At 49.1% G+C, this 25,513-nt stretch overlaps 1 protein-coding gene across 1 annotated transcript in view; it reads left to right on the top strand.

The window, feature by feature from the left end:
* LOC119971596 (embryonic protein UVS.2-like) overlaps nucleotides 1–25,513 on the top strand; it is a 129,373-nt gene that overhangs the window by 9,418 nt on the left and 94,442 nt on the right. The window contains exons 2-3 of the mRNA XM_038807376.1: nucleotides 14,881–15,103; nucleotides 15,206–15,315. Of these exons, the coding sequence (XP_038663304.1) occupies nucleotides 14,881–15,103; nucleotides 15,206–15,315 (333 nt within the window). The remainder of the gene's footprint in view (nucleotides 1–14,880; nucleotides 15,104–15,205; nucleotides 15,316–25,513) is intronic.

Genomic DNA, 25,513 nt, shown 5'->3' with positions numbered 1-25,513 from the left:
TCCTTTTTAACCCATCTCCGCATCCTCGCGCAGTCATGCAACTATGGCTCGACAACTGATTCCAGGATCAGATCGTTTTCGGGGTCCATTTCGATTTCCTTCGCCAGCTGCTCCTGAAAGTTAAGCAGCTCACCCTCACTATCGGCATCGAAACATGCATTCTCCACGAGCACGCTAACAACCGGTACTCGCACATCAGGGTGGCAGAAACGGCAAGGCTAAACCTCCACGATGCAGAACGGGTGCAGGCCATCAAGCAAATGCAAGGCCTGAATCTTGATGAGAGTGGCCATTTTGCGCGTTTTTCCCGGGCTCCAGCGCATGCGCCCCACGAACGAGGCGATGGCGAGACCGACGACCAGCCTGTGCAGGTGCGCACGTCGTTCGACCGCACTGCACATGCGTGTTGACGCACCGAACATGCTGACGTCGGCGTCATGACATGTCCGAATTGTGGCTCCGCCCATTTAAAGCGGCAATGTCCGGCAAAATCACGACGCTGTCTCCAGTGTGGCAAGCTTGGCCACTACGCAGCCCTTTGCAGATCTACTCCACTTCCCAGCCACAGCGCAGGAGCGTGCGTTTGGTACAGCAGGCCGTGACAGACCCCGACCTCGACAGCCCACCAGATCCTGACACTGAGTGCCTCCTATCCCCATTCTGGGTGGGCATCATCACAAAGCATGCGCTGCCTCTTTCAATGATGATGAAAAAACTCCCATTCCTGAGCGTTGATCCGGACGACGAGTGGTGTGCTACCCTTACTGTTAACAAGGTTCTCATCCTTTTCAAGCTGGACACCGGACTTTCAGCAAACCTCATTTCAAAATCTGACCTCGACACCATACGCGTCAGACCAAGCATTCTTCCACCGGCCTGCCAGTTGCTCGACTGCAATGGCAATGCCATTGCTGCCAGTGGCTCATGCCAGCTTGCGGTGTCCAATAGGTCATTGAAAGTGACGCTGCAATTTGAAATCGTAAGACCCGACAGAGCTTCCCTGCTCGGTCCTCGGGCCTGCAAACTCCTGAATGTAGTACAGCGGGTCCACATCATGCCATCCGCACAGGCAACAGCCTCACCTGATGAAAACTTCCAGGCTCAACTCGATGACATCATAGTGCAATACCATAGCGTGTTCGAAGGTATGGGCACATTCCCATACCGATACAAAATCCTACTGAAGCCAAACGCCACCCCTGTGGTTCACGCACCACGTCGGGTGCCGGCACCCCTCAAGGACCGCCTCAAGCAGCAGCTGCAAGACCTCCAGGACCAGGGCGTCATATCAAAGGTCACGGCACCCACGGACTGGGTTAGCTCCATGGTTTGCGCCAAGAAGCCATCAGGGGAGATTTGAATCTGTATCGACCCCAAAGATTTAAACCGCAACATCATGAGGGAACATTACCCAAGATCAAAACGAGAAGAGTTAACCAGCGAGATGGCTCATACCACATTCTTCATGAAGCTGGACGCCTCCAGGGGGTTCTGGCAAATACAGCTGGACGCGTCCAGTCGCAAGCTGTGCACTTTCACTACCCCGTTCGGTCGCTCCTGCTACAACCGAATGCCCTTTGGCATCATTTCTGCCTCAGACGTATTCAACCGCATAATGGGACAAATGATGGAGGGCATTGAGGGGGTGCAAGTGTACGTTGACGATGTCATAATCTGGTCCACAACTCCTCAAGAACACATCGATCATCTCAAGCGGGTGTTCCACAGGAACCACGAGCATGGCCTCCAACTCAACAGAGCCAAATGCTCATTCGGTCAATGAGAAATCAAATTCCTTGGCGACCACATTTCACAGCAAGGCGTGTAGCCGGATGCTGACAAGGTTTTGGTGATCAACGCCATGAAGACCCCGGAGGGCAAGAAGGCGGTCCTCCGCATTCTAGGGATGGTCAACTTCCTTGGGAAGTTCATCCCCAACATGGCGTCACACACCACAGCCCTCCGCCATCTCGTTAGAAAAACGATGGATTTCCAGTGGCTACCCGCTCATGAGGAAGAGTGGCGTGAGCTGAGGGCGAAACTTACCAAGGCCCCGGTGCTGGCATTTTCGACCCCGCCAAGGAAACAAAAATGTCCACTGACGCGAGCCAGGATGGTATTGGGGCAGTGCTCCTCCAACGGGATGACTCCTCCTCCTGGGCCCCAGTTGCATATGCCTCCAGAGCCATGACGCCCACTGAGCAACGATACACTCAGATTGAGAAGGAATGCCTGGGCCCCCTTATAGGGATCGACAAGTTCCACGATTATGTTTATGGCCTCCCCAAATTCACGGTTGAGACGGACCACAGGCCATTGGTTCACATCATCCAAAAGGACCTCAATGACATGACGCCATGGTTACAATGCATCCTTCTCAAGCTACGCCACTACGATTTTGACCTGGTTTACACCCCAGCAAAGAGCTCACTGTTACAAATGCATTCTCCAGGACTATCACTACACCGTGTGGGCAGACTGACATTGTCTGTCAAATAGACGCGCAGGTGCAATTCTGTGCCTCCAACTTTCCGGCCTCTGATGACAGGGTCATTCAAATTCTTGAGGAGATGGCCAGGGATCCTCTGCTCCAGCGGGTGATGCAGCACCTCACGAATGGTTGGCAAAAGGGGCAGTGTCCCCAGTTTTAGAATGTCAAGGACAATCTGACGGTGGTAGACAGCATCCTCATGAAGCATGATAAAATTGTGATCCCACAGAGCATGCTAGATTTGGTTATCGGCCAAATCCACGAGGGTCACCTGGGGGTCGAGAAACGCGACGAACTCGAGAGGCAGTATACTGGCCGGGCATCAGCCAAGACGTCGCCAACACAGTCCTCAATTGCCCAAGATTCCATCCGGCCCAGCCTAAAGAAACTCTACAGCAACATGAGATGGTGACCTCCCCATGGTCCAAAGTCGGTGTTGACCTGTTCCATGCCAAGGGTCATGACTATGTCCTCCTAGTGGACTACTTTTCCAATTACCCCGAAGTGGTCAGACTGTCTGAACTCACGTCGGCGGCGGTGATCAAGGCGTGCAAGGAAACTTTTGCCCAGCAAGTCACATCCAGCCCCCACTACCCCCAGTCGAATGGGAAGGCCGTAATAGGGGTCCACATCGTAAAAAGGTTATTGTGTAAGGCTGCTGACTTGGGCTCCGATTTCAACCTGGTGCTGTTGGCATATAGAGCGACCCCTCCGTCCACTGGGCTGTCCCCAGCACAGCTCCTCATGAACCGGACACTGCCATTCACATTCCGGACCTTAACAACTTCCCAGTCATACAGAGGATGCAGCAGTCTCGGGCCCAATACAAATCGGCATACGACGCCCATGCCACAGGTCTCCCCGAGCTGGTCCCTGCTGATCGAGTTCGTGTCCAGCTGCCTGACGGTGGCTGGTCCGCCACAGCTGTGGTGGTCAAGCAAGTGGCCCCGAGATCATTCCTCGTTCGCATGCCTGATGGCTCTTTTCTCCGGTGCAACAGGCGGGCACTGCGCAGACTTCCATGCCCGCCAACCGACCGTGACGTCCCGCCTCGCACGCTGCTTCCTCCAGACGTGCCCTGCCACGAAGCCACCGATCTACCAGATATTCTACCGACCTCTGTGACCACCGCATTGGAGGCAGTCCCGCCTGTCCAGGTGCAGGTGGCCCCTGACTCACCCTTGAGGCGGTCAACCAGAATTTGCCGCCCGCCACAGAGACTGAATTTATAGACTGACTGTTGCATTACCTTGTTATCTCATCGTTTTGACATCTGTACATATCGTTTTTTTCTCATGTGTTATCTGCCCTCTATCTGCACGAGACACCTTCCCAGGTATATAAGTTAGCATGTTCTGTATGTAGTCAATTAATTGTACACGTCTTCACGCACACACACCTCATTATTTATGACCTGAACACATTTTTTTTTAGAAAAAGGGGTGGAGATGTCACAATATACATCCATGTATATGATGGAGTGCAGACAGTCAGTGATTGACACACAGGATGACCAGTGAACACACAGAACACAGCAGCCAATCACCAGACAGGACACGACCACTATAAAGCCAGAGCGCACCAGTTTCCCCGTTCTCTTGGGATCCAGCCTCTGAGACAGTCAGAGCTCGTGAGCAGCAGCTAGTACAAACACCATGTGGTGGTCAGTTAGTTTGGTCAGGCTAGCCTCAGGTCTCCAGTCAAGTCAGCATAGTGTCAACCCACAGTTAAGCATGTAATATAGTTTAGATGTTAAATAAAATTGTGTTGCATCTCATCAAGTGTTAGAAGCCTGTCTCTCTCTACACTGCATCAAACGCAGTCCACATAGACCCAGCTTACCCAACACATCACACATTCTCCCCGTGTTTGCGTGGGTTTCGCCCCCACAACCCAAAGATGTGCAGGGTAGGTCAATTGGCCACGCTAAATTGCCCCTTAATTGGAAAAAATGAATTGGGTACTCTAAATGGAAAAAAAAGTGAGCATGTCACACATCCCAAGTGCATACCAGTGGGTGGGCGGGCCATGTAGAAATTTGGGACTCCCACACACAATTTACAGTGCAGAAGGAGGCCATTCGGCCCATCGAGTCTGCACCGGCTCTTGGAAAGAGCACCCTACCCAAGGTCAACACCTCCACCCTATCCCCATAACCCAGCAACCCCACCCAACACGAAGGGCAATTTTGGACACTAAGGGCAATTTATCATGGCCAATCCACCTAACCTGCACATCTTTGGACTGTGGGAGGAAACCGGAGCACCCGGAGGAAACCCACGCACACACGGGGAGGATGTGCAGACTCCGCACAGACAGTGACCCAAGCCGGAATCGAACCTGGGACCCTGGAGCTGTGAAGCATTTGTGCTATCCACAATGCTACCGTGCTGCCCTAATACTCATTGGCGAGTATTCCAATCAAACTGATGCATTGGCACTGTCCTTGAACACTTTGGGAGGCAGCATCACAGATGCAGAAACCAATCACCGAACATCCAGGGGATTGGGCCCCAGCTCCGGTCACATGTCCTCTGTCGGAGTTTGCGACATTCTTTCTGTTCAGGTGTCTGGGGTGTGGTGTCCAGTGAGCAGGGCCCCACTCTGCCACGTCTGGGTGTGCATGGGCAGGGCATACCGGGTGGGGTGGGCTAGGGGGAGGGGGCCAGTATCCCTGTCTGGGGCGTTTGGGGGGATGGGATTGGGGGTCGGCCTGCATCACAGAACAAAGAGCCAGCGGCATCATACTGGTTGTGGTGAGGGTATTGATGCAACCATCAATTCATTCAGAGACACGAGTTGAAGTAAACTGTGGCTTTAATCAGCTTACAACTGAGCCTGCCTGCGACTATGCTGAACTGAGGGCGGACTCGCAGGACCGCAGCACTTATACTTCCTGCCGGGGGCAGAGCCAAGGGCGGAGCCCTGTACATGCTCCTCATCTCCCCCTGTGGGAAGAGCTGCGCAACGGCCCACAGATGGAGCCCACAGGGACACACTAATGTACAGTGTGAATTTATAGTGGCTACACATTCACCACATTCACCTCCTGTTAAAAAATCAGGTCCGGCGGGGGTGACGGGTCTATATGTTCAGTCGGTCCGGCGCTCGAATCGTGCGTTGAGACTGACGGAGCAGCGTTTCGGATGGCTGTGGAAGGATGTTCGGTGCGAATCCGAGGGTGGACTCCGGGGATGGTTCTTCCATTGCTTCGTTCCTGCGGACCGGTGTGACAAGTGGAAGGGGGGACGGGAAGCAAGTAGGTGCAGGGGCGCAGGGCATGGAAGGTCAGGTGGGGTATAGTGCGGGGGGTACCTCGGCGGTAGTGGTAGTAGGTCCTGGTGCCAGGTCCCGGAGGGAAACGGTGTCCTGTCGGCCATCGGGGTTTTCGACAAACGCGTAGTGGGGGTTAGTGCAGGAGCAGGACCCTCTCTACCAGGGGGTCTGTTTTATGTGTCCGGATGTGCTTCCGAAGGAGGACAGGGCCCGGTCTCAACCAGGATGGAAGCGAGGCCCCCGTGGTAGTGCCCCTAGGGAAGAAAAATAATTGATCATTAGGAGTCTGGTTTGTGGCAGTACAAAGGAGGGACCTAATTGCATGGAGCGCGTCGGGGAGGACCTCCTGCCAGTGGGAGGTCGGAATATTCCTGGACCGTAGGGTCAGTAGGACGGTCTTCCAGACCGTCGCGTTCTCTCTCTCCACCTGCCTGTTCCCCCTGTGGTTATAGCTGGTAGTGCTGCTCGAGGCGATGCCCTTGCCGAGCAGGTACTGACGTAGTTCGTCGCTCATGAAGGACGAACCCCTGTCACTGTGGACGTAGCTGGGGAAACCGAACAGAGTGAAGACACTGCAGGGCTCTGATGACTGTATGGGAAGTCATATTGGGGCATGGGACGGGAAACGGGAGAATTCATCTATAATATTGAGAAAGTAGATGTTACGGTTGGTCGAAGGGAGGGGCCCTTTAAAATCAATACTCAATCATTCAAAGGGCCGGGATGCTTTTTTCCAGGTGGGCCTTTTCTGGTCTACAGAAGTGTGGTTTACACTCCGCGCAGATCGGGCAATTCCTGGTGACAGCTTTAACCTTGGTGGAGAAAGGCAGTTGCGGGCCTTGATGTAGTGGGCAAGCCAGGTGACCCCCGGGTGGCAGAGGTCATTGTGGATAGCCTGTAGTCAGCCGTCTTGCGCGCTGGCTCATGTGCCACGGGACAGGACATCTGGTGGCTCGTTGAGCTTCCCAGGACGGCATACAATGTCATAATTATAGGTGGAGAGTTCGATCCTCCACCGCAAGATTTTGTCATTTTTGATGTTGCCCCGCTGTGAGTTATCAAACATAAAGGCAACCGATCTCTGGTCGGTGATGTGGGTAAACCTCCTACCAGCGAGGTAGTGCCTCCAGTGCCGTATGGCTTCCACAATGGCTTGGGCTTCCTTTTCGACTGAGGAGTGTCGAAGTTCCGAAGTGGAGAGGGCTCGGGAAAAGAACACTACTGGCCTACCTGCCTGGTTCAGAGTGACAGCGAGAGCGACCTCTGAAGCATCGCTCTCCACCTGGAATGGGACGGACTCATCTACTGCCCGCATGGTGACTTTGGCGATGTCCGTCTTAATGCAGTTGAAGGCCTGGCGAGCCTCGCCTAACAGTGGGAAAGTGTGGCCTTAAATAGTGGGCGGGCTTTGTCCTCATACTGAGGGACCCACTGAGCGTAGTATGAGAAAAATCCAAGGCACCTCTTGAGGGCCTTGGAACAGTGAGGGAGAGGGAGTTGTAAGAGTTGCATACGGTCGGGGTCGGGTTCTAGAACGCCGTTTTCCACGACGTAGCCGAGGATGGCTAGTCTGGTTGTGCGGAAAACGCATTTCTCCTTATTATATGTGAGATTGAGTTTTTGGGCGGTCTCGAGATATCGGTGGAGGTTGGTGTCGTGGTCCTGCTGGTCAAGGCCGCAGGTGGTGACGTTATCCAAGAACAGAAACGTGGCCCGCAGCCCGTATTGGTCCACCATTCGGTCCATTGCTCATTGGAACACCAAAACCCCGTTCGTGACGCCAAAAGGAACCCGCAGGAAATGGAAAAGGCAGCCGTCGGCCTCGAACGGCGTGTCGTGGCGGTCCTCCGGGTGGATTGGGAGCTGTGGTGTGCAGACTTCAGATCCACCGTGGAGAATATGCGGTACTGGGCGATCTGATTTACCATGTCTGCAATCCAGGGGAGGGGGTACGCATCGAGGTGCGTGAGCCGGTTAATGGTCTGGCTGTAATCAACTACCATCCGGATCTTTTCCCCGGTTTTGACGACCACCACCTGAGCTCTCCAGGGGCTATTACAGGCCTCTATGACTCCTTCACGTAACAGACGCCGGACTTCGGATCTGATAAACACCCTGCAGACTATACCTCCTGCTGCGAGTGGCCACTGGTTTACAGTTGGCGGTGAGATTAGCGAAGAGAGGAGGGGGGTCGATTTTTAGAGTTGCTAGACTGCATATAGAACATAGAACATAGAACAGTACAGCACAGAACAGGCCCTTCGGCCCTCAATGTTGTGCCGAGCCATGATCACCCTACTCAAACCCACGTATCCACCCTATACCCGTAACCCAACAACCCCCCCTTAACCTTACTTTTCTTAGGACACTACGGGCAATTTAGCATGGCCAATCCACCTAACCCGCACATCTTTGGACTGTGGGAGGAAACCGGAGCACCCGGAGGAAACCCACGCACACACGGGGAGGACGTGCAGACTCCACACAGACAGTGACCCAGCCGGGAATCGAACCTGGGACCCTGGAGCTGTGAAGCATTTATGCTAACCACCATGCTACCCTGCTGCCCCCTAATATAGTGAGTGGGGGAAGAGGTCCGCCGAAGCTGAGTGTTAGCTCCTGAGGTTGCACTGGAAATCCAGTCCTGGGAGGAGGGGGGTGCAGAGGTCTGGGAGTACATAGAGTTGGAAGTTGGTGCAGTTGGCGCACTGTATTGTTAACGTCGTAATAGTGCGCCCCTGTATCTGAACGGAGTGCGACCCCGAAGTGAGGGAGATTGTTTGCTGTGTCGGAAATATCGAGAGCGAACAGCACCTTACCAGATCTGGGTGAACTAAGCTCTCAGTGCTCCCGGAGTCGAACAGGCACGGTGTCTCATATCCGTTGATCTGGATGGACATCATGGAACTCTTGAGGTGCTTTGGCCGCGACTGATCCAAAGTGACTTAACTGAGCTGTGGGTAGTCGGTGGAGTGGTCGGCGGTGCTGGAGCGGCCCCGTGATGACTGTCTGCGGAGGTCGTAGTCGTCGAGTGGCGTAGCGGGAGATGGCCAAGATGGCGGCCCCCGTTGATCGCACGTGGCGGGCGGCGAGGAAGATGGCGCCCAAGATGGCGGCCCCCATGAATCGCACATGGCCGGCCGCGTGGGGGAGGATTGCCAAGATGGCGGCCTCCGTGAGTCGCACATGTTGTGCGGAGGCGGAGGCGGCAGACATGCTGCCACATTGCGGTGTCTGTGGGCCTGTGAGTCGGAGGAGCGAGTGTTCGGGTTAGGGTTTGAGTTCGAGTTTTTAGCTCTGGCCAGGCAGACCTTAGCAAAGTGCCCTTTCCGCCCGCAGCTGCTGAAGGTCACGTTGCGGGCCGGGCAGTGCTGCCGGGAGTGTTCGGGCTGGGCGGTAAAGTGGCACGATAGCCCCCCGTGGTGGGCGGATGGCCGCGCGGCGTAGGCCTGGGGCAGTCTCTGGTTGGGGGTCCACGATGGGGTCTCGTGATTGGCCGAGAACGCATTTAAACTTTGGAATTTTACTTTTGGAATTAAACTTTAATTTTACCGTGTCCTCCAGGTCCTGGGCCTCTTTTTCGAGAGGACGCTGCTGCACATAATTGGATCGGAGCTCTGCAATATACACGTCTCAGACGGCGAGTTCCATATGCTCGGAGGCTGTCACGGCCTGGAAGTTATATTCTTGTGCTCGGGCTTTAAGGTCACGCAGACAGTCTTCTAGCGACTCTGCAGGGCGCTGGCGGCGAGTTGTAAAGATGTGCCGCGCGTAGACTTCATTCACGGGCCACACGTACAGGCGGTCAAGTATCGCGAGGGCCTCAGTATAAGAGTCAGTTACATCAAGATAAGTTGAAATACGATGGCTCACCTGTGCATGGAGAAGACTGAGTTTCTGTTCTTCTGTAACAGAGGAGGTAGTCGAAGCAGCTACGTAGGCCTTGAAGCACCGAAGCCAGTGTAAAAAAATTTCCTTTGCTTCTGCAGCTTGTGGATCGAGTTCCAGTCGGTCAGGTTTGAGGGCTGATTCCACAGCAGTTTTTAAGTCGATTAAATTGATGCGACAATCAATTCATTCAGAGACACGAGTTGAAGTAAACTGTGGCTTTAATTGGCTTACAACTGAGCCTGCCTACGACTATGCTGAACTGAGGGCGGACTCGCAGGACCGCAGCACTTATACTTCCTGCTGGGGGCGGAGCCAAGGGCAGAGCCCTGTACATGCTCCTCATCTCCCCCTGTGGGCAGAGCCGTGCAACGGCTCACAGATGGAGCCCACAGGGACACAGTACTGTACAGTGTCAATTTATAGTGGTTACACATTCACCACAGGTATTTTAATGTGTCTTGTACGATTCCCACTGTCCTCGCCTCCCTCCCCAACTCCAATGCCCCACCCCCATCCCTACCCTCCCACTCACCCCCCGCCCCCCACAGTGCCCCCTCAATGATCCTCAATGTGCATGGCTTTCTTTGCTCTACTACTGTGTCTGGGTGTATTCCCTGTGCACATAAGAGGTGGAGGCAACCAGCTGCTTCCCACATCCTGTGGTCTTCAATTCCCCGGCGGGCATCCTCAAGGGCTCTGAGGCTCTCTGCCGCACTTGATGGCGGCACATGCACAGCCGTGTCACCCTGTTCCGAGGGCTGATTATGATACGCTTCTTCGTCAGAAGAGATAGAATTCAGGGGAGATGGTGGCTACGGTTACCAGTCTATAGGATGGAGATCAGGCTGTCAGTCATTGTCTCCTACTCCTGGTGGGTGCCCATAGGGCTCTGGGGTTCAGCTTTGAATGGAGGGACAGCTGGATTGAGCCCTAGCTGTCCCTGCATCATCTGGCCCTGCCAGCCCTGACGGCTCCCCAATGTCTGCACCATGGTGCTGATGCCCTTGCCGATGCTTTCAGTGACTGGGACATGTTCTGCAGCACCTTAACCATTCCCACCTGAGACATGTCCCTCAACACCTTATCAAGAATTGTCTGGTTCTGGGTCACAAGAGAATCATAGAATTTACAGTGCAGAATCTACCGAGTCGGACACTGTACCGAGGTCCTCAGCCATGGTCACCACCATTGGCACCCCGCCTTGGACGCCTCCACTAATGCTGCTGTCGTTGTGCACTAGGCTCTCCACTGTGGTTGCCACCCCAGCAGTGTTGGCCTCGTTGCCACGCATTTTCGGCGATATCTCCTGCGCCGGTAGCCTCTGGAACTCCTCCAATCGATTATGCTTGAATGTCACTGACATCTCCCCCCGGATGTCCCAGCTGAACCCTGAAGTCTGGATCAGCTCCGGGTAAACCTGTTCCAGAGGCTCAGCATCTGACTGGGACCCAGCTGGGTCCTAGAATCTAGCAGACCTTCAACTGCTGTCTCGCCTGGGCATTACTGCCTCCACTATGAGGTGCATTATCAGGTGCTCACTATGAGGTGCCCCAGAAGCCTGACCACCAACGTTGCTCACCGAGGTACATGCCTCTGCCACGGTGTAGGGTGGGAATGACAGCTGTGACATATCATTTGTTGTACTCTTAGAGCTCTCTTCCGAGGTGTTCTTCTGAAAGGTAGTGGGGGGAGCAACCCAGATGGAAATGGCTTGTCGGCTGGAGGTCCTGCAGGAGAATGAAGACGTAGTCAGTGGGAGGGATAGGTCAGTGTGAATGGCATTAACAACTCACGTTTGGCCAGTTCTCCGGGGGGGTCCTGATGGATCCTCACTTCTGCAGCGTGTACCGACCTCCACGGTGGTGACTGCACTATTTTCATCCACCCTGTCACCTCCAGGGCCTGTTCCTCGAAGATGTTGCGAATTCTTATGTCTGGCGCCCCACCAACAGTCTGGGCTCTCTCCGATGATTGTGGGACAGCTTCTCCTGCATAGGAACAGAGAGGGCTTTGTTAGCCAGACATGCGGTTCACCGTAGTGGGGGGAGGGTGTGAACGAAGGGTTGGGGGTAGGTGAAGAAAGGAGGATAAAGGGAGGGTTGGGGTTGTAAGAGAAAGTCGGGGGACTGTTTGCGTGGGGGAGGGAAGGTATCGGGGAGATGTCAACTCACACTGGCAGCCCGGTGTTGGTCGTTGACCTTCTTGCGCCACTGGAGGCCTGTCCACCTGCTCACACTTCCCGAGCTGACAGCCGCTGCCCTGTGGATCACTCTCTGAGAGTCTCGGGGGATCAGGAAATCCCTCCTGCCCTCGACCACATCTAGGAGCCTCCCCAGGTCCACGTCTCCAAATCTGGAGGCCGGGTGTCTCATCGCCGTAACTGCGAGCTGAGCACGGTTGGCTGTGCAAGAACTGTTTAAGTGCTGCTTGACCTTGTTAGTGGGGGGCTGGTGAGCATGGTCACGGAAAATCAGCTAGTGAGCATTCCGTTGCAGCGTGAAGCCGAAGGGGCCTTATTAATATCATAATATCCACTCATGTATATAATGAGATGCAGACAGGCAGTGATTGACACACAGGGTGACCAATGAACACACAACACAGAACAACCAATCACCAGACAGGACACCACTACTATAAAGCCCACAGGGCATTAAGACTCTCTCTCTCAGGACCCAGCTCCTGAGACAGTCATAGTGCACAAGCTAGTGAGCACTATCACCATGCGGTAGCTAGTAAGTCTGGTCAAGCCAGTAAGAGGTCATCAGTTGGATTAGTAGAGTGTCAACCCACAGCTGAACATGTACAACAGTCCACTAGTTAAATAAAACAGTGTTGGATCATCTCCTGTGTCAGACATCTGTTTCTAGCTTCACTGCATCCAGTTGCAGTCAACGTTGAAGCAACCTGCCTAACACATCAATTAAGTGGACCAATTAACGTCGTATTACATTGCCGACCTTGCTGGGCCAAGTGCCTGGAAGCTCGTGGCAGTTCCCGCTAGCTATTCACATTATGATTCCTAAGTCTTCTGAAGATGCATGTGAGGGAGGCAGTAAAAATTGTGGTAGCTGCTGCAAAGACTCAAGAGGAAAAAGCAAGTGTTGGGGTCTGCTGCCCTAATACACCACGGGGATAGAACCCACTTAAAACCTTGAATTATATACACCAGAGAATATTTGATATAAAATGTAAATGTATATTGTAAATATGACCTCTAAATGAAAGTGCAGTGAGGCATTTCAGATTGTCTTGTACAATAGTCACAAACATTTAACTATGCTGCACTTTATATGATGTTAAATTTGAATTGTTATCTTGTTCACTTGTTCAAATTTTATGAACAAAGTATTTTTTTAAATTCTTCAGTGACTTCCAGCGGCCTCTTTAAGGATCATTCATTAGGATACCATAGAACTGGAAAACATTTCTGACCTGACAAGGTGCATACTGTACCTAGTTTTTCACAAGTTTGATAGAATAGTCATTCAGTAAGACCCCTCCCTGCATACTTTAATTGATGTGTCTCTAATTGCCGGCTGACATTGGGCAGGCTTAAAAATGATAATGACCAATGGAGCAGCAGATCAGGTGCAAGATCTATGCTTAACCATGGTATGCCGAAAGAAACAGTGCCATGCATGTTAATTTCAGCGCCAGTGTATCTGAATACTTTTTGCTGCTTGTGACCCTCCCTTGCCAGGTGTCAGGTTGATAGATCAGGTCCAGCGTGTAAATTCATGAGACATATCAACTCCATACTCCCAGAATCAGAAAATACATCAACTCTAGACTCCTAGAATGCCTTGATCCATTGCAATTCAGATACCGCTACAAACAGTCCACAGCAGATGCCATCTCCCTGTCCCTGCACTCATTCCTGGTGCATCTCAATAACAAGGACGCCTACGTCGGACTCTTATTCATTGACTACAGTTCCACCTTCAGCACCACCAGCCCAGCAAAGCTCATAGCAAAACTCCAAAACCTAGGGCTTGACTCCTCCCTCTGCAACTGGATCCTCGACTTTCAGACCATAATCAGTAAGGATAAACAACAACACCTCCTCCACGATAGTCCTCAATACCGGGGTCCCGCAAGGCTGCATACCTAGCCCTATACTATACTCCCTATACACACATGACTGCGTGGCAAAATGTGTCTCCAATTCCATCTACAAGTTTGCTGATGACACACTGTAATGGGTCGGATCTTAAACTATGATGAGTCAGAGTGCAGGAGGGACAGCGAACCCAGTGGCATGATGTAACAAGAACAATCTCTCCCTCAATGTGAGCAAAATTAAGGACCTGGTCATTGTCTTCAGCAAGCGAAGTATCGTACATATCCCTGTCTGCATCATTGGTGCCAAAGTGGGGATTGTTGACAGTTTCAAATTCTTAGGTGTGCACATTACCAATTACCTGTCCTGGTCCACTCATGTCGGCACTATCACCAAGATGGCACAACAATGCCTATACTTCCTCAGGAACCTAAGGAATTTCGGCATGCCAACATTGACTCTTACCAATTTTTATAGATACACCCAGAAAACATCCTATTTGGCATCACAGCCTGGCATGGCAGCTGCTCGGCCGAAGACCCGAAGAAACTTCAGAGAGTTATGAACACAGCCCAGTCCATCAGGAACACCCGCCTCCCATCTATTGACTCTTTCTACACCTCCCACTGCCTTTGGAAAGTGGGCAGCATAATCAAAGACCCCTCCCACCCATGTTATTCTCTCTTCCAATCTCTTCCATCGGGCAGGAGATACAAAAGTCTGAGAACATGCGCAAACAAGTTCAAACACAGCTTCTTACCCACTGTTACCAGACTCCTGAAAGACCCTCTTATGGACTGAACTGATCTCTTCACACATCTTCTGTACTGAGTGGTACTCTGTATGTCCACCCAATGCCTGTTCCTATGTATTTTCATTGTGTATTTATGTATGTCCTATGTTTTTTTCATGTATGGAACAATCTATCTGGACTGTACGCAGAGCAGTACTTTCCACTGTACGTCAGTACACGTGACAATAAATCCAATCCGATCCAATCTAAATTGAGTTTGACAACCCTACATTATGCAGCATTAAAATATCATCTTTGTTCCAAATGTAGCACAAAAATATATTCCTGTGAAATGTGGCATTGTATGGGGTTATGGATTTTCATGGAAATTATTGGATTAATTTTGTGATCTAATTTTTTTAATAGATTCTCTTGACAGTTTCTGAACTTCAGATACAAGAATTTGCAGCATGCATTGGTGATCATTTAACAATTTATGATGGTTCCAGTATTCATGCAGATATCCTTGAAGGTCCGACTTGTGGGGGAGAAACTCCAGCTGTGATATCGACAAGAAATGAGTTATTTATTTCATTCATCTCCACCCGGATATTACCAGCAACTGGTTTCATTGCCAATTATAAATTCAGTAATAATCTTAAAATGAACAATCTTGCTTTCTTAATTACAAATGTACTTACCCATCACTGTAATTTTTAACTCTTTATTTTGTACTTTTTTTCAAATCTAGTTACTTGTGGCCGTATGCTGATGACCAAAACAGGAATAATTAAGAGCAAACCTTATCGTACCAGAAATATGCACTGTTTTTGGGTCCTGCTGGTAAAAAGATTGTATAAGGTACGTATTGTGTTTTGCACTTGCAGGACAGCATGGTAGCATGGCGGTTAGCACAATTGCTTCACAGCTCCAGGGTCCCAGGTTCGATTCTGGCTTGGGTCACTGTCTGTGTGGAGTCTGCACATCCTCCCCGTATGTGCGTGGGTTTCCTCCGGGTGCTCCGGTTTCCTCCCACAGTCCAAAGATGTGCAGAGTTAGGTGGATTGGCCATGATAAATTGCCCTTCGTGTCCAAAATTGGCCTAAGTGTTGGGTGGGGTTACGGGGTTATGGGGATAGGGTGGAGGTGTTGACCTTGGGTAGGATGCTCTTTCCAAGAGCCAGTGCAGACTCGATGGGCCGAATGGCCTCCTTCTGCACTGTAAATTCTATGATAATTCAATAATTAAAAGAATGTAAATGCTGAAACGTGTGGGTTGAACGCAATAATCAACAAGGGTTTATTAGATGGTTGTTACTTGGACAAAGGCTTAGTCTAGAATGACGCTTAGCCTGTGAAGTAGTCGATGACATCACAAACTAGCATGTGACTCAATTTTTAAAGTGACCATGCAACAACACAAGAAATATTAACCCACATATAACCACCTTCCCCCTTTAATTCTAAGGTCCAACACAACAATTGACTGTAGTATTTTTACATAGTCATGAAAACATATATACAAAGGCAGGCATTAAATTATTACACAGTGGTAATAATGCCAATAGGAAACCAACCTGGTGAGCATCAATTCTGCACTGATTGCCTGCATACTTCAGGGATTTAGTTGTTCTCGCCCTCAGATGTATTCTCAGGTTCTTTTATGGATGTCTTTACACTGGAAGACGTTACAGTCTATTTTATGAAGACTAATAGCAGCAGGGGATTCTTCGGCAATCTCTGCTTCAGCGGATGAACCAGAAGTTACGGTCACACGATCTGGTTGTATAGATGATGTTTTCTCTTGAGGCTGTTATGTCATTCATGGTATGGCACATAGATATGTGTAGATAACAACTGATCTGCATGTTATATCACGGTAATATCATATCATCTCCAGTTTGTACTGTATAAGAGATTGGTCCAGTGTGAGCCAATACATTTGCAGGAATCCACTTCTCACTAGTGGTATACCTGTGTGCCAAAACTTGCAATCCTTATTTAAACAAGCACCTTCTTCAATTACCTTTTCTCATGCTCTCTGACTGCTGATTGTGTTCTACAATCTTGGACGTTCTACTATCGTGGACGTCTCCTGCGGTAAGTGTAGATCAAATATAGTTCTCAGCTACCTCTTCATTGGTAGTAAAGCTGGGAAACTTGGTGTAGTTGCATGTTTAGGGTTGTGATGCGTTGCCATGAAACCATTTAAGTGGCAAAGTAATGAACCTCGATCCTTGGAAACTTTCAGTGCATGCTTCAAGGTCTGAACAAGTCCTTTCTGCTAAAGCATTCGTAGATGGGTGGTAAGGTGCTGATGTTATGTGCTGGATACCACTCATCCTCAAACTCCTGAATGTAAACTGTGGACCAGTCTCACTTCCAACTTGCTCTGGTTTCCCAAATCTGGCAAAAATCTTATCAAGTTTTTTGACTGTTTGTTCCATGGTTATTGACTTCATCAGGATCACCTCAGGCCACTTGGAGTGTGCATCTATAATGACCATGAATCTGTGCCCCTTGTATTGACCAGCAAGGTTAATATGTAGATGTTGCCAAGTCATTTTCGGCCTTTCCCGAGGATATAGTGGAGACAACGGTGGTGCGTTCTTACACATGCTCATGACTGGCACAGTAATGCTTTTTCCTCTATATGGGCATTGTTTCCTGCCACCAAAAGTAGTACATGCAGGCTCCTTTATCAAACTGTACCTGGATGTCCTTTGTGTAATTTTCCCAGCACTATTTGTCGCAAATTTGGAGGAATAATTATTCTCATCCCCCACAACAGGCATCCTGCTTCATACGTCAACTCGAGCTCCCTGGAAATATACAGTTTTAATGCAGGATGCATACCCTCAATCTTCCTCTTTAATACCATTTCCAGTATCATCCCCATCACAGGATCATTTTTGGCATGTCATTGGATGTGAGCTGCAATCACTGGAATGTGTTCTATCTGAGCACAGTAAAAGATATTTCCACTTCTGGGTAGTATCTAACCAGCAGACAAAGGCAAACGTGACAACGCATCAGCATTGGAAAAACTCTCTGACTGTCGGTATTTGATCTTGTAGAAATGTGCAGCTAACATTAAAGACCGTCATTAGAATCTATGTGCTGCCTATGAAGACATACCTTGAGGTGGCTCAAAAGTAGCTGTTCAGGGCCTGTGATCTGCCAACAACATGAAGTGATGACCATATAGACCATATAGGTGAAATTTTCTCACACCAAAAAAAATCTCCTTCTCCAACTAAACAAAGTTTGATTCAGCACTTGTTGAGGCATGTGAAGCAAAAGCTATTAGTCTTTCTTCCTCTGAAAATCATATATTTGACACCACCACTTTAACTCTGTTCATCAAAACATCACAGGCAAGTCGTAGTGGTAACTTCAATTTGAAATATACCAATGTTTCTGACTTCTTCGGTGCTTGCGTAATTGGTGAGTATGATTTTTCTCATTCTGGTGTCCATTGTCATGCTTGTTTTGTGCACAATAAAGCGTGGAATGGTTTGCGTAGGATTGCTAAATTCAAGACGAATTTCCCATAATACTTAATTAACCCTAGGAATGTTGTTAACTGTTGGCTGGGGAGCTTCCATTGTAGTATACATCTTCTTGGGTGCCTTTGACAATCCTGATTTTTTTCCTGCCAGTCTGGGCTCAATAAAATTTGAGACAGATTTGCAGGTATCAATTATTGTTTATTTTAACCAGCTAGCTGAGTGACTCACTCTATTGGGAGAGCAGAACACCACCAGTCTCCTGCCTCTTCAACAGCCAGAGTGCCGGACAAAAGGAAAAACATCTCATTTCATATACATTCAAGTTGCATCAAGTTTCACATACATACGACCAAATAAGGCAACGATACAAATGCAAAGCTCCCATAGGCTTTCCCCACATTCCTTAACCTGGCCTGAGACCCCTTTTCCCAGTATCCTTGGCAACAAAGAAATGGTCTTAGTGACTGCCCATCCCCCTCTTCCTGCCTTGAATCCCAGTTGATGTTTAAAAGTCCCCAACCTAACTCCTTATTCTACTGCAGTAAAATGTTACTCCTAACTTGGCCCAACTATCCATTATGCCTTTCTGTTCATTTCCTCACCTTGTGTAAACCCTTGCAATCGATCACATGGACGAGATGTTGAACAGATGTTTTAAAGAAGTCACACTTATCTTTCGTTACATGAAGACCATGCATCTGAAGGTTTTTCTAAGTTACTTTAGTGTTCCTGCTCATTGGTACCTTGAATTAGTATGTCATCAATGTATCATTGCGCCTCCTATAAACCATTAAGGATATGGTCTGTGGACCATTGAAATGAGCAGATGTCGATGTTATCTCAAAAGCTAATCTCTTATTATGGAAAAGACCTTTATGCATTATAATCGTGAGCAGGTGTTGAGTTTCAGCTGCAACATTCATTCAGACAAGACGCATGATTGGACTGAGGGTTGGGGTGGGTGTGGTGGTAGAGGGGCAATGTGGGGAGGGTGTGAGGATGGTGATGGAGGGGTTAGTGTGGAGGTGATTGTGGTGGTGTTACAGTGTGGAGGGGGTTATGGAGGTGGTGGTGATGGTAAAGTGTGGGGGTGGTGGTGATTGACGGGTTAGTGTGGGGGTGGAGGGGTGCTGTTGGGGGTGGGGGTAGTGATGCATGTGCTCTGGGGCACCTCAACTCAGCAGAGTATTACTTGCTCGCCCAATACCAATCTGTGCCTCGGTGACAGCTCTCTTCCCAGGTCCAACAATCAGGTCCAGTGCTCACTGCTCAGCTGGGGCGAGTGGTTGCAGGTCCGGCGTCCCCGCCTGCATTTTTTTCCCCCTCTTTTGTTCATTGTGCACCGCCTTCTTCTTGGGAGGGTGGGGGGGGGGGGGGCGTGAGACAGCCATGGTGGCCGGTATAGGTGCTGGCAGGTGCTGGAGGGGCGATGTAGCCCCCCTACCCTCCCTGCCGCTTAAGGGCGGAAGGGTGGGGTTACGGATGTGTGAGACAGCGGTTAGTGCCAGGGACAGGGTGCTGCCTACTCATCCTGGACGTCGTTTAGGGGGCAGCACGGTAGCATAGTGGTTAGCATCAATGCTTCACAGCTCCAGGGTCCCAGGTTCGGTTCCCGGCTGGGTCACTGTCTGTGCGGAGTCTGCACGTCCTCCCCGTGTGTGCGTGGGTTTCCTCCGGGTGCTCCGGTTTCCTACCACAGTCCAAAGATGTGCGGGGTTAGGTGGATTGGCCATGCTAAATTGCCCGTAGTGTCCTAAAAAGTAAGGTTAAGGGGGAGTTGTTGGGTTACGGGTATAGGGTGGATACGTGAGTTTGAGTAGGGTGATCATTGCTCGGCACAACATCGAGGGCTGAAGGGCCTGTTCTGTGCTGTACTGTTCTAAAGTTCTAAAGTCGTGAGGAGGTTGTGCAGATTTCTTCTGGCACTGCTGGCCGGTACTGGTGGTGTTGCCCATGGCGCTCATGGCTCTCCTACTTGCGCCCAGACCTGGTGCACGGCGGTGGGTGGCAACCGCCTTCCCATCCTGGGATACAGTCGGGTCTCCACCCCAGCGTTGGTGAAATGCAGTGCCATTGTTCTTGCTGCCATCTTGTTGGCTGGGATCGTGTATGTGGGGAGTGGAGTGCTTATATGCGGCTGCAGCCTCTCAAGAATTAATCCCGACTCCGCCAAATCACACATCATTGCTCATTGGAATCGGCCATAGAGTGCTGGTGCTAGCCCATTAACGGTCGATGGATTGATTTGGGAATGGCGCCAATTTTGCTGTTGCACAATGCCACCGATTCAGTTCCTGTGTCAGCACTTAGTTTCTGTTGCGGAGAATTTGGACGCTTTTTTTGTTGGTCCCCACTTTGAGGTCAAATAACATTTAATAACTGATGGAACCATCAATTCACTAGACACATGCTTTAAGATATGAACAGTGGTTTTAATCTACTTACAACAGAGCCAGCCTGTTCCGCGTTGAACTCTCGATGACTGAACGACTGGCTCTGAGCATTGGTATTTATACAGCAGTCCAGGGGGAGGAGTCGTGGGTGGAGCCAAGGGTGGAGCCCTGTACAAACTCCTAAGCATTCCCAGCGCTACTCCCCCTAGTGGTCGGGCAATGCAACTGCGCTTACAAATGCATGGTCTCATGTATATACAATACAGTGTGAATTACAGAGTTACATTTACCACATTCACCCCCTACAAAAAAATCAAGTCCGGCGGTGGTGGTGGTTCATAGATTGAGTCTGTCCGGTGGTCGGACTGTCCGCTGCGATCTGCGGAGCACCGGGGTTGCAGCCTCGTGCGGTGGCTGGACGAGTGTTGTGGGTTGGGGTACGATGGCTTACAAATGCATGGTCTCATGTATATACAATACAGTGTGAATTACGGAGTTACATTCACCACAATAACCTTCCCTTGTTTACTCATGAAACCATTGCAAACTGTGGAACCCTTCTTCTCTTTGTAACTTAACAACTGAAAACAACAAATTCTTAGGTACCTCCAAATGCAGATGTTTTAACCTATCCTATTTGCTTATAACCGCTTGGCCAGGCAAGTCTCCTTACAAATGCCACCTTCTGGTACGTTTAGTTCTTTCCCTCAACTCTTCCAGTCAAAAGGTCTCCAATAATCTTTCCAAGTTTAATTAAATCATTTAGGCATACACATACATACACATGCACACAAAATAGCCATCTTTACAGAATAATATTATTTTTCCCCCAAAATATAAAAAAACGCAATATCCATTCTCACACTCCTCCTGGAATCTTGTAGCTATCAGTGTGACATTGTATGTCTTCCATGTCTTCTCCAGTAGAGAGGCAGTGGTACTGCAACTGGATGAATAATCCAGAGATCCAAGATAATGTCGTGGAGACCTTGGTTTGAATCCCACCAGAGCAGATGGTGAAATTTGAATTCAATAAAAGACTGGAATTAAAGTCTAATGATGACCATGAAACCACTGCTGATTGTCTTAAAAACTCATCAGGTTCACTAATATCCTTCAAGGAAGAAAATCTGCTGTCGTTACCTGGTTTGGGTTGCATGTGACTCCAGACCAACTCTTGAAAAAACAAATATTATGTTCTGTGATATAACCGTTGTAATGATGTACACAGAAAATATAGTTGTTTAACTGTAAAGATGATTTATTAACAAGCGTGTGGAAAAGATAACTGATTAACTATAATACAGACGATGGCTACTAAATTAATTCAATAAATTCTCCTGGAGCTACTCTAAGTGCTACTATCTTCTTTTTGGATAGAATTTACAGTTCAGAAGGAGGCATTCAGCCCATCAAGTCTGCACCGGCCCTTGGAAAGAGCACTCTACTTAAGCCCACACCTCCACCCTATCCCCGTAACCCCAGCTAACGTTTTTTTTGGCAATTTAACAATCCACCTAACCTGCACATCTTTAGACTGTGGGAGGAAAGTGGAGCCCCCCGGAGAAAACTCACGTAGACATGGGGAGAAGGTGCAGACTCAGCATAGACAGTGACCAAAGCCGGGAATCGAACCTGGGACCTTGGAGGTGCACAGCAACAGTGCTAACACTGTGCTACCGTGCTTCCCAACTGTGCTGCCGTGCCACCCTGTGCTACCATCCGACTTACTACCAGCTGGTGTGTGTACTGGGTCATGTGATCGATCTCTGTCGCCATCAGCAGGTTGGAGGTCGCATTGGGCAGCACGGTAGCATTTTGGATAGCACAATGGCTTCACAGTTCTAGGGTCCCATGTTCGATTCCGGCTTGGGTCACTGTCTGTGCGGAGTCTGCACATCCTCCCCGTGTGTGCGTGGGTTTCCTCCGGGTGCTCCGGTTTCCTCCCACAGTCCAAAGATGTGCAGGTTAGGTGGATTGGCCATGATAAATTGCCCTTAGTTTACAAAATTGCCCTTAGTGTACAAAATTGCCCTTAGTGTTTGGTGGGGTTACTGGGTTATTGGGATAGGGGAGGTGTTGACCTTGGGTAGTGTGCTCTTTCCAAGAGCCGGTGCAGACTCGATGGGCTGAATGGCCTCCTTCTGCACTGTAAATTCTATGAATTGCTAACTATATACAGAACTGTGCATAGGCATATCACTACAACAAATGCCCCCTGAAATGGTCATTCAGTTCAAGGGTAAATAAGGATAGATAATAACTGCTGACCCAGCCAGTGACACCCACATCCCATGAATGAATAAAAATCATGCATCGTTGATGGTGTCCTCAGGTGGAAGCTTGCACTTTAAGTTCCTTTATCCTCATTGATTATGCAGGGCATTTTCTTTAAAGAATATTGTAGAGCACCACCTGAATGGTCCAAACTTCAGAACTGCATCTTCAGAATTCCAATAGCCTGTTCAATGAGGGATCATGTTGAGCTGTGCACCACTTAGTCTCTCTCTTCTGTGGCACTCTGAGGACAATGCAAAGGTGTCAATAGCCATCATTTAAGCAGGTCCCCCTTACCCCAAGCAGCCAACCCTGTAATGGTGGAGGCCCTTTGAATATGCAAGGGAGTGACACAGCATGCAAGAGTGATAGGAATTCCCATGGTACATGGCACAAACATACATGATATGCTTGTGCTAATCATGCACCAGTTAAACTTTCTGGCAGTGGAAGCCGTTCCTGTTGATGAATATCACAGCCTAATGCCATGCAGCTCCCAAAACAACGTGTGAAAAAAAGGTCCTTTCAGGAAGCTTCTGGCAGCTTGAACTCCAAGAAATCCAGTAGCCTGGCTAGCTTCATCAACAGTGAACTTCACATAATGATGAGCCTTTCTGTAGGGGCAGCACGGTAGCATTGTGGATAGCACAATTGCTTCACAGCTCCAGGGTCCCAGGTTTGATTCCCGGCTGGGTCACTGTCTGTGCGGAGTCTGCACATCCTCCCCGTGTGTGCGTGGGTTTCCTCCGGGTGCTCCGGTTTCCTCCCACAGTCCAAAGATGTGCAGGTTGGGTGGATTGGCCATGATAAATTGCCCTTAGTGTTGGGTGGGGTTACTGGGTTATGGGGATAAGGTGGAGGTGTTGACCTTGGGTAGGGTGCTCTTTCCAAAGAGCCGGTGCAGACTCGATGGGTCGAATGGCCTCCTTCTGCATTGTAAATTCTATGAAAAAAAAATATTCTATGAAAGTATTGGGCATCTGTCCTTGATACATTTATGTATGTGCTGAGGACTGTAATGGAAAAGAATGTACAAATGAGAATGCAAGGAGTAGGCCACCCAGCCTTTTGATTTGCATTGCCATTCAATAACATCATGGCTGTGCTGATTTTAACATTAGCTCCACATTTCTACTTACCCCCAATAACATTTTATCACTTGCTTATCAAAGATTCACTCTACCACTGCCTTAAAAATATTTTAAAACTCTCCCTTCATGCTATTTGAGCAAGAGGATTAGAAAGACTTACACCATCTGAGGGAAAAAAGTAATCTCTATCTCAAAGGTGGGACCTCTATAGACAGGATGGTCTACATCTGAACCTGAGGGGCACCAATATCCTGGGGGGGAGATTTGTTAGTGCTCTTTGGGGGGGTTTAAACTAATTCACCAGGGGCATGGGAACGTAGATTGTAGTTTTGGGGTACGGGAGATTGAGAGTATAGAGGTCAGGAGCACAGATTTGACTTCGCAGGAGGGTGCCAGTGTTCAGGTAGGTGGTTTGAAGTGTGTCTACTTCAATGCCAGGAGTATACGAAATAAGGTAGGGGAACTGGCAGCATGGGTTGGTACCTGGGACTTCGATGTTGTGGCCATTTCAGAGACATGGATAGAGCAGGGACAGGAATGGTTGTTGCAGGTGCTGGGGTTTAGGTGTTTTAGTAAGCTCAGAGAAGGGGGCAAAAGAGGGGGAGGTGTGACGCTGCTAGTCAAGGACAGTATTACGGTGGCGGAAAGGATGCTAGATGGGGACTCTTCTTCCGAGGTAGTATGGGCTGAGGTTAGAAACAGGAAAGGAGAGGTCACCCTGTTGGAAGTTTTCTATAGGCCACCTAATAGTTCTAGGGATGTAGAGGAAAGGATGGCGAAGATGATTCTGGAAAAGAGCGAAAGTAACAGGGTAGTTGTTATGGGAGACTTTAACTTTCCAAATATTGACTGGAAAAGATATAGTTCGAGTACATTAAATGGGTCGTTCTTTGTACAATGTGTGCAGGAGGGTTTCCTGACACAATATGTTGACAGGTGTCGTGGTTCCCCAGGACGACAATTTGTTTGTACCTATTCAAATATTAAAACACAGAGAGTCTGAGGAGCGATCTTCCAAGCAGTGAACTTTATTTTTCTTAGCATGAGAAAAACAGAGCTGAGATTGTCCGGAGCAATCTAAAGAAGCTTCAGTGCTTACCGCCTTTTATGTACATTTTAACTCCATGATTCAAACTCTTATCTTAATTTACAGCCCTCTTATCTTGCTTTCCTTACTTTGGCCACCACTGTTTATAGTGAGCCTCTATCTGTCTCAGTCAAGACTGGTCGTTTCTCTCTCTGCTTCGTCAACCATGGTAGCCATAAGTCAGTCCTTATCTCGTCTCTGTAAACTTTCCTGCTTGTGTCGTGGTTTTTGCTGACCAAGGCCGAATGTATACAAAAACAGGCTTCCTTCATTCCTGTCTTTTTATGGCCCTTATTTATGGCCAACCATTTTAGTTAAGCCCTGAGCCGTGTTCATTGTTTTCCCAAGTGACTGTTGTATTTTAAATGTTAGGTAAAGCTATAGTCTTTTTCTGGGTCTTCTGCTTTAATCATATTAACTATACTTGATTACATTAGCTATACTTGATTACCTTAGCTATACTTGATTACATTAGCTATACTTGATTACATTAGGTCACACAAAGTTACCCTGGGTTACACACTCATCTCAATACTCACCTAAATCTACTTTATCATTTCACTAAAACCTATGATTCTAAACTTGGTACCTAACTCATACAATATCCAGTACAAATTCCCTTACATGTCCCCCCTTTGAGGCTATTCCCTAGCCTCACACAAGTTACCAAGCTCAAATAATCCCCTTACTGGATCCCAT

Source organism: Scyliorhinus canicula, chromosome 9 (assembly GCF_902713615.1).
Source record: "Scyliorhinus canicula chromosome 9, sScyCan1.1, whole genome shotgun sequence".
NCBI classification, from domain to species: Eukaryota; Metazoa; Chordata; class Chondrichthyes; order Carcharhiniformes; family Scyliorhinidae; genus Scyliorhinus; species Scyliorhinus canicula.
The sequence above is the reverse complement of the archived record's forward strand: the minus strand, read 5'-3'. Positions and strand labels throughout refer to the sequence as shown.